Source organism: Pteropus vampyrus, unplaced genomic scaffold (genome assembly GCF_000151845.1).
Source record: "Pteropus vampyrus isolate Shadow unplaced genomic scaffold, Pvam_2.0 Scaffold160, whole genome shotgun sequence".
Classification (NCBI taxonomy): Eukaryota; Metazoa; Chordata; class Mammalia; order Chiroptera; family Pteropodidae; genus Pteropus; species Pteropus vampyrus.
Genome location: NW_011888941.1, coordinates 732314 through 742294, shown reverse-complemented (window position 1 = coordinate 742294; position 9981 = coordinate 732314). Strand labels below are relative to the sequence as shown.

The window sequence follows — 9981 nt, the reverse complement described above, 5'->3', positions numbered from 1 at the left end:
CAGTCATGATTTAAGGTAGTAGAGATACAGCTATGACCAAAATAACATCTCTGTCCTCATGGAGCCCCCACTCCAGTGGAAAAAGCAGACAGAAAATAAGCAAGAAAATATATAATGGAAGGGGTGGTGGTGATAAGTGCTGAAATGCCCCCAAGCAGAGTACAGGGGTAGGAGAAATGGAAAGAGGTGCTCTTCAGAAGGGCCTCTGGGAAGGTCACACTGGAGCAAAGACTTGAGTGGGAGAAGGAGTGAGCCATGCTAGTTTTCCTGAAATTTGATTTTTTAAAATAATTTAATTGGATTTTATTCTTGGTGTATGATATAAGAGGCTCTGGTTATTTTTTTCCCAATGCATATGCAATTATCTCAATGCCCTGCTTTTCTCTTTATTTTCAGAAGCTTTGTTTACAGAGGTGAGGCTATTTCTCAGTTCACTGATATGTTCTAATGTGTATTTTCCTGAAAGTCTACTCTATTTTCATTGCTATTTGGGGGATCATCCTTTTGAAAAAAGTTCACCAATTCTTGCTGATTCTTTTTCTTTTGCATTCCTAAACCATTCTTAGCAATCTCAAAATGAAATTGCATCTTCCCGGAAAGACAAATTATGTCTTAACTATCTTTGTATCTATAACACCTGCCATAGAGCATAGTAGCCAAATAGACTTTTAATATATTTTTTGTTAAATGATGAATAAGTTTTTAGAAGCTTTTACCTCTTATTCAGGTCTAAGGGTACCTCACTCTTTTAAATAGGTCACAAGTTTCACAGAGCTACTTTCCCAACCCATATTTGTTTCTGTCATTCAGTTTCAGAATAAACTTTAATTAGTTCTTCAGTTTTTTCCTACAAATCCACGATAAATGCAGCTGCTATGTTGAAAAACTGAGGAAAAGAACAGGGTTCCTCACCCACTTCCATAAGTAAGAACAGCATTTGTATTTGAATTATTTTATTTCCTTTATGTTACTTGGATAGAATTGAAAGTCTTGATGGCCAGTCTTTAACGCTGTCAAACCATATGCTTTTCCAGTTCTGTGTTTATACCATCTGTGCATCCATATTCCCCCCAAAACGAAGAGGACCAGTGAAAGGGGGGCCAGTGCAATCTCCCAGGAGAATGTGGAGGCTGTAGGAAGAACAAAGTCACGTCAGGGATCAAATGTACTCTCGCCACCCAATAGGACAGTGCAGTGCCGGTTTAAAGGAAAGAAAGCCATTGGAGTTTGTTTTTCCTAAAACATGTGCATTGATTTTTAGAAAGTGTGTCCCTGACACCAAGATCAAAGACATTTGAGAATGATGTCTATGGCATTAGGGAAACAAGCAAAATTGACCAAAAATCCATCAGCAACAAACAACACAGAGTTGAGGAGGCAGCAGGTGTCAAGGGTCTAACTTCGTTCCACCCAGGAAATAGTGTGCAGTACAAGGTTGCCTGCTTAGGTCTCAACAAGCCAATTGTGACATGGCCAGGGTACCATTTGCCCTTTTCCAACAAGGAGATATGTCGTCAAGGTTCAATAAAGCAACAAAGGAAAAGAAAACAAACTTTGAAAAAGGGAGCTTCAGGTGTCGAGGTTATTGTACGGGCCCAACTATTTTATATTCTACTCCTCGGATTCTCTGTGTTATGAAAATATAGGAAGAGACTACAAATAAAAAATTAACAAGCAAACACAAGAATATTGCGTTAATAGACAACTTGATAATGTGGCCATATGTTTAAGCTCATCATAGTCTGTCTAGGCACCAGGAATCAACACAACCTCAGACGATTTTCTCCGAGTGATTCTTATACCTCACAATCCCATGAGTCTTAAAATGAGTGAAGCTTTAATATTCTGAGCAGCCATTTGAATGCACCTGTCGGTCCCGGTGAAAGCCTTTCAGCTGTGCTTTCTACACTCTGTCATGGCCAATCCAGCAAAGACACGCAGAGACACGGCTCGTGCTATAGAAATGTTTAAAGGTTCCCAGCATCAGGCCCACACAAACCGCAGGTTCCTTTTGGTCACTATTCTGAAACCCAACAGTGGATTCTGTCCTCTGTGGACTCCTCCATTTCCAAGACTGAACCACCACCACATATCTGAGCCATCAGCGTTTGCATATGCGTCCTAGGACAAGGGGCCCAAACTTTAGTATGAAAACAGCCTGCTCAGTTGCAATCCCTGGCCTCACCCCAGGAGAATGTGACTGGGTAGATCTGGAGTGTGCCCAGAGATTTGTATTTTCAACAAGTGAGTAATGCTGGAAGTGCACAAACTTCTTTTTGCAGAAAAGTTGTGTAGTGTTGTCATTCTCTGCCCTGAGGCCTCACAAAATCTTCAGCTTTCCAATTAGAAAGATATCTGCAGCTGCCTCCCCAGCAAACATGGAGAACGTGGAGCAATTTGTATTTATTTGGTTGCTGCAGACTGCCCAGAAGGCACAATGGGATTCCAGCTGGGGATGACTTTGGCTTGGCTCTTGGGCTGCCAATGGATCACATTACCTGCGTATCCCTCTCCTGCTCAGTGCTTAAACATTAAGGCATTGATTTGGTCAAAATGATAACGTGGGTTTGTCTTTCCTTCATTTTTTAAACGTCCTTATATGAACACTGGGTTGATTTGTCTTGTACTGTATTTCCTGTTAACTGATGACTTGAAGCCTAAAGCTGCTCTTAGCCCTGGATATCTCTCAGTCTCTGGCTCTTGGAAGATAGGTTTCTTAATTTGGGGGTGAAGAACCTCCCACCCTCCTGGAGGGTCATAAAGGACAGCTGATCCTGCCAATCCACGTAGAACCACCTGGGGTCGCAGGGCTTCTTAGAGTTTACCTCAGAATTATTTTCTCTTTTTCGAAACCCCTTCTTAGAGTTTACCTCAGAATTATTTTCCCTTTTCCAAAACCCCTTCTTAGAGTTTACCTCAGAATTATTTTCTCTTTTCTGAAACCAACTTGCTATTTAAACTTCTATGTGAATATAATCTCCCAAGGCCAGCCACCACCCAACCAAAACAATCATAAAATATGCTCTTAGTGCTCTACTGATAGGAAATGAAAGGGACTTGCTAAATAATCATCTGGAGAACTAGTAGCCTTGTTCAGCATCCGCAGAACAGTCAACATGTTGTTTTCCCCTTTAATGTCCCCAAAATACATACCTTCTTTGACTGTGGTATGCAGCATCTGAAAACTCAGTGTATTATGAACAACACATTTAAAATCCGTGTTCAAATCCTCTCTTATGACTGGATTGAAAATCAGTGGCACTTCAACGTAGTTCTCATTATTTTCTGAGTATTCCCTGAGTGAGGAAATATTTACTTAAACACGATGCATCAAACGCAAGCTTGTCTTTCCATCGCAGACATCCAAAAATTCTCAATTAGAAGGATCCATTGTACTTACATTGATTTCAAGATTCAGAAAGCTATGACCACTTGCCATTGTATTTGTTACTTGTTTGAGAGAATTTCTAAGCCTGTTAGTCACCGTAATAAGACACATGTTACAAGGAGAACCTACTTTGGACCATGGAAAATTTCATTTCTTAAGGCCCTTGATGAACAAAGAACCAATAGTGGGAAGAGAAATGTATGCTTTGGGGAAACTTGCATATTGAAGGCTAGGGAGTTTCCAGGAATCCAGCTTCCAGCAGTGTCCTCCCATCATCTCCAGTGCCAACTCTCATTCTGGAAGTAAGTTCAGAGCACAGGGCTGCAGACAGGCCAGGGAGAATAATTCTCGGCAGACTAACTGCCATTTGTAATGCTATAGGAATCTGAAGATGCTTTACTACGATGTATTAGCATAAATAAAAATGTCATTGATATGGATCCACTAGGACTGTTTTTTTTAATCTATGGGTGGGAAATAGGCTCCTTTAAGTAAATGGATAGTATGAGTAAGCTGACATGGGCACTTTAGTTTTGCAATGAGGACTTGCAAGCAAACAATTGTGCTAATCGTACATAATTTTTATCCGCCCAATTGCATCCAGAAAGATCTTTTTGATAGGTCTTTCAAAGAAGACAAACTTTGGCAAGTCAAATTTCAGGCTAGTTCTGAGTATTGAAACTATAATTTTTAAAATCTGTACTTTATAATTTAGAACATTGAATGGTCTCCCTTCCTCATACACAAATGGTTCCCATTTACAAGGTATGATTGTTCTACATTCAGATTGAGAAAACGTTCTCCAGAGATGAATGTTTACGAGAACAGAATTCTATCTTTTTATAGTAACCTTCCTTAGAGCCTGTGGCAGCCCAGACTTCCCTGAGAAACAGAAGAGGCTCTCAGATACTGTGGCTAAGTTTACTTTTAAGGGTTTGTGAAAATGTTTGACACTCAGGTTGCAGAGTGCGAAATGGAAATAAATTAACTTCAAAGTATTTTTCTTAACTACAACAATCAAGAAATAAATGTTTGATCAAACACTTGGAAATGCAACCTCATTGCCAAGTAGCTGACTGCAACTCAACTCTTACATGAAAAGTCTGACTCTCAAGAACTACTGCTAATTCTTAGCAAATTTCAATTTTATTTTTTAATTCTAAAAATCAAATAGTTTAGAATAGAAAAATTATTTTGAAAGAGGCATGTGTTTCACATCCCCAGATTGGATATGACGTGGTCTCTGAAAAAAAATGCCGATGGAGGTCTCACAACAGCTCCACCTGGAAGACACCTCTAAGCTGACAAACACCTTCATCCACTTACAGGCGCTGCCCCTCAGTCACACGGCCTTCCTGGTAGGCGCTCTCTATGTTGGTGTTATTGGCCATCCACCACAGCACGGTGGTCGAGCATGCGCCAGCTCCCAGAAACACCTTGCACGGGATTGTCAGTCTTGACCCTGTGGATGGCAAGACACAGCAGACTGAATGTCAGAACCAGCTGGGGAACAGGGGTCGCCCCAGCCCCTTGTGTCAAAATCTGAATTTTGTAGGGGAGTCCTTAGCCATCTCCTCAAACACTCCTCACCAGCCAATTCTTTTCTTAGAAGGAAACTTGTTCCCTCCAACAAGTCCCTTCACATAGAGCATCAGTTTTTATCCAGTGTCTCCAGTTCCTTCAACTGGTCTTCATGGTAGATGAAAACCCAAATGGGCTTCCCCAAGGCCCCTTGGCTCCTACAGGGCATTCAGAATTCAGCAGCTGCCTTCTTCCACAATTGATCCTACTCAAGCCCAAAAAATCCAGATTAATACATGGATTCTTGCTCTTAGCCTATTGCTGGTCTCACCTCTCTGTTTCCCCTGGCAACTCTCCATTCCCAGATCATGTTGGTTTAGAATTAACCCTTTAACAAGCCATGTATTGTATATAAATGGTTCCTTCTGTAGTTGTGCACCGTGATGTAGCCGGTGTCCCTGCCTCAGTCACTGTGAGCATGTTTTTTAAGTTATCAAAGAAGAGAAGGCGGGGGGGTGGGGGGAATGAATACATTCTTTCCATATGTTTCTTCCTCATAGGTGCTCATGCCTCCCTGTGGTGTGTCTTTTAACGCATCTAGCCCCACCCTGGCTCAGAATGCCAGCTCTTCTCCTTCCTTTATCACTCCTGAGGACCTGAAAGATTTCTCAGCCAAACGCAACCCATTGAATCCCGCCTTGTGTGACTCTGCCACTTACGTCAGTGGCTTCAAAGCAACAGGGTGGGAAACTCACCTCCACTCAGCTGGGGAACACCGAGAACTGCTCTATGACCACCAATTAAAATTTAAAATAATAAGCCCAACATAAACAGAAGAAACTAAGAGATAGACAGGTAGGTGGGAAGATAGATAGATAGGACTCTGCAGCCATAGTTTAATAATGAGCATAAGACCTAAAAACCATTATACAAAAATAAACCCCAATATGATACAGGCTTCGCAGACACACGGGCCTGAGTCTGAAGCAGGGTCTGACCTGGGCAGCTTTTTGCACTTCTGTGAGCCACCAGGATGCCCCGGGCAGCTTTTCCTTCTGGAAAATGGGAGAAAGAAGACCTTCCTACAGGGTTGCTTGTCGGGCTCGATGGCATCTCACAAGACAAAGTAATGTTCAACCAAAAAGTGCACGCTAGCCCTGATGGCCTGCGGCACAATGGGGAGAAAAACGGAAAGCCTTATCAATCATTTCAATCACCCCACCAGCTGACCAGTTATTTTAGCAACAAGAGACAGTCTCTGAGGGGCTAGCAGTGGCTGGGTTGGCCTCCTTTTCACATGGAGTCTTAGGGAAATGCTGAGCGTCAGCCACGTCTTGATAAAGTGAATTCTTCTAAACATACTCCAGAAGCTGGCTCTGAATGGGAATTATGTCTTTAGACCTTTCCCACAGTAAGTAATGGCTCCCAAAAGGTTCAGATTCTTACATTAAATTTTTGTAGGTAGAGTTTTCATGAAACAAGATAAACCTGCTTCAAACGATGCCATTTCTAACAACATTTGGTGCAGGGAAGTGTTCCCTGACATTTGTTATTTCAGCCTCTCACGCTGGGCTTCTAGGCTCCCCACCCAGGAACACTGCACCCAAAGGCACAGGCGCGGTCACAGACAAAGGCGTCCCGGGGCCCCGTGGCTTTGGCGTCTCAGGCCCCACTGTGGGTTACACATCCTTGCAGGCCTTACCCAGAGAAGCTAAAATGGTCTGGTGGGGGGAGATGATCACAGGAACCGTCTCCTCTTCTTTTTCTGAGAAAGATGTGGGAAAGAGATTCAATTACGAAAGCCTGCATTTCAAGCTGAGGTCCAAGGGCCATTGTTTGGCTAACTAACTGAGTTATCCTTGACAATACGGCCAGTCATTGTGGGATTTGACCTTTTTCTGGCAAAGGAAACAGGCTCTCCACAACTGAGTATCCTGGGTCAATGCCTTTCCCAGAAGAGAGATTACTGGAAGAAGCCACAGTTAACACACATTCCACTCATAGATGTTCTTTGCTCTATGATTAACAATTAACCATTCCCCTCCCTGGCTTCCCCAGTGAATTCTTAATAGGTTTTACCCCACAGTCTGCTTGCCCTAAAATATTTCCCTCTACTCCATCCTCACCTCCCCAAGTGTTTGCCACGGAATACTGATGAGTAACCTCAAAAAAAGAAAAAAAGAAAAAAAAAAGAATCACGGGGGCTTGAGAACAACTTGTTTGTAATGCCCATCCTACACTGAGCGATAGCATGACCAGGTCGGCCACTGCCTTGTTAACTGAGGAACTAACTCTTTGAGGGAGGCAGAGGCGGACATCCTAGGAATCAGAACTCAACTCCCCAATCAACTTGAAGAAATAGGGTACCTGAATTACAGCAAAAAAGACGGGTTGAGGATAGGCAAAGCGTTGCTTGCTCCATAACTGCTTGCTCTGTCCTCACTTCTTCCACTAAGAGCATTCCAAACCCTGACACGAATAAGCATTAGGCAGCCTCACAGTAGAGCCCAAAGTGCAAGTGGCTTCTAGACTGTGACCAGGATCCTCTCCTTCACACGGCTGCTTTTCAGAGGTGAGGGCAACAGAGAGAGGAGACGGACGCTTCAAGGACTTGATGCATCAATGGGTCTCAAACTTGAGGACTCGGCATCACCTGGGGGGCCTGTCAACCACAGAGTGCTTCGCTGCCCTGGGCCCAGTTTCTAATTTAGTAGATCTGGGACAGGGCCTGAGATTTTGTTTGTCTAACTGGCACCCAGGTGATGCGGCTACTGCTGGTGCAAGGATCCCTGAGACGCAGTGTGATCACAACACACCATAGGGTAATATGTGCGTCAGCCGCCCCCTGGTGCTCCTGTGCAGTATCACATAAACAGGATAATTATGGACCCCTGCAAAGTCATAGGAAGTCACAGTGACCCGCTAAGGGGAACCAGGGAGTTGAGATAAACAAATCGCCACAAGACAGTAAAAGAAATCTAAAGTAGAGATTTCAGTTTATGGGAGACACGATGTTTCCCGTAGTAAAATTGCATCTCTGGATTCTCCAAGAAAAAAAGTTAGTCTTTTCTCCTCATGGGCCAATTATTTAACCTTAATATATTTCCAAAGCTCTCTGGAATGCCCTTAATAGACTCCAATTATATAGTTATTCAGTATTTAATAAAAAGTGGCCTACTCCCCAGGTCAGAGTCCAGGGCTTAAACACTTTAATGGCCCTTGCACCAAGGTTGATGTCCAGCACGTAGTAGGTGTTGAACAAATATTAAACATTAATCAATACTGTTCACAACATTATTTTCAAGTAGGAATCATTTAAACCAAAAAGGGCACTCACTACTTATAATCCTGGTTTCAAGGCAACTAGATATGCCTTGGAGAGGACCAAAAAAGGGCAGTTTCTCTGGATGCCAATGCATAGCCTTCTAACTGAAAAACCCAATAAAATCCTAGTATCCTAGAATTACACGTAATGTTACGGCAACCATCTGGGGTGGCTGGCCCTGGAGGCCCAGTTCTCCAAGTGTGACGGTGTTTGGCTCCCTCTAGTGGCGCCCTTAGCCTCAGACTTGAAACCCTATCAACCACCCAGGGGTTGGTCCGCCTTTCCGCAAAGTAACATCTTTCTTTCTACATTCCAAAGTGGCACACGCATGTCTTATTAGTCTGCTGTTTTAAGAAAGTTGACATATCTGTTTTCCTCTCTTACCAAAGACATTCAAGAAATTCTATGTGGACCCTAGTTTGTCCTTTCAGTGCTTGTTATTGACGGCAGGGTGGAGGGGTACCTTGGTCGCGAACACTTACTGTTGATGCGGAGTTTGATGTTCCTAGTGACGTTGTATAGCGTGCCGTTGTGGGCAAATGCCACAACACAGCTGTAATAGCCCCCGTCCTCCACAGACACATTGTGTATGAGTAAGCGCGTCGTCCCTTGCACACTTAGAAACTTCTCGTTGGCTTGATCCAAAAGGACAGAATCCTTAAGGGAAAACGTTGTTCGAAGTTACACGATATATACTAATTTATATCTCAAAAGCTATGCATGGCATCGATTTTATCAATGTTGAATTTTCCCTGTTACTTACTTTGAGAATGTTGTGCTTTGGATAAACTTTTAACTCTATTTTTAGGAGACGGAGTTTGTTAACCTATGAAACAAAATTGCTAGATTTGTTTAACCACAGTGTTTAAAGCATATTTACTTAAGCACAATGGGGGGGGGACCTCTCTTCTTTGACAAAGCAAGCCATTTAAAATACAGATATATTTATGGCCTAACAGCTTCCTATAGATCTTAGAAGACTCGCCAGGAAGAGTACTATTATATAGTCATGGTGACTTAGAACACAATGCTGTAATTACCTTAAAAATTATTTCAAATTTAGGACTCAGTAGAGATGGAGAAAAAATTGTAAGAAAAAAACGAATGTGAGAAACGAAGCCACACTTTCATATGGACAAAAGAAAGATACCGTGGGTTCTGCAGAATAGAACCCTCAAAATCAAGGCCTCCCACAACACAGAAAAAGCTGAATGGGGTTTAAGAAAACACCCTAATGAGCACAAAATGTTCTCAGGGGCATCTCTTTCAAAACCACGATGACCGAAAGCTTGCAATAGTCAAATATAACCTTGAGTCATCTCAGATTCTTACTCCAGATGGGAACACAGACATAACAGGAAGAGTTTGCTTGCCACATGGCTCATAAAGTATTACTTTACAATATATTTCATTAAAAGGAGAGATTTTATTGTTCCTAACGTGAGTGGTCAAATGTGAAAAAAGCCAAATAGGACTCAGCACTACACAGTTCTCCCGAGGCCCGTGAGCCACCAGGGTTGCCTCGCTTGGCAGTGTTATGGGCCCTCCTGGGTTAGGGTTTTGGCTTCACCACCGACCAGCTGCATGGCCTTAGGTTCCTTACCTAAGTTTGTGTATCTCTATTTCCTAATCTGTAGAGGTAATAACAGTCCCTGCTTCACTGGGCTGCATATCAGCCAGTTTAGAATAGACTTGTACATAGTACGTGCTCGGTAATCATTGGCATTCTTAGGAAGGGAACAGACCT

At 42.7% G+C, this 9981-nt stretch overlaps 1 protein-coding gene across 2 annotated transcripts in view; it reads right to left on the bottom strand.

The window, feature by feature from the left end:
* Positions 1-936: 936 nt before the first annotated feature.
* The window catches only part of IL1R2 (interleukin 1 receptor type 2), a 29289-nt gene continuing 20244 nt past the window's right edge, over positions 937-9981 (bottom strand). For both annotated transcript variants that reach the window (XM_011370119.2, XM_011370120.1), the window contains exons 5-9: positions 8717-8891; positions 6612-6674; positions 4715-4850; positions 3154-3296; positions 937-1130 (exon numbers count right to left, since the gene is read on the bottom strand). In XM_011370119.2, the coding sequence (XP_011368421.1) occupies positions 949-1130; positions 3154-3296; positions 4715-4850; positions 6612-6674; positions 8717-8891 (699 nt within the window). In that variant the 3' untranslated portion in view covers positions 937-948. The remainder of the gene's footprint in view (positions 1131-3153; positions 3297-4714; positions 4851-6611; positions 6675-8716; positions 8892-9981) is intronic.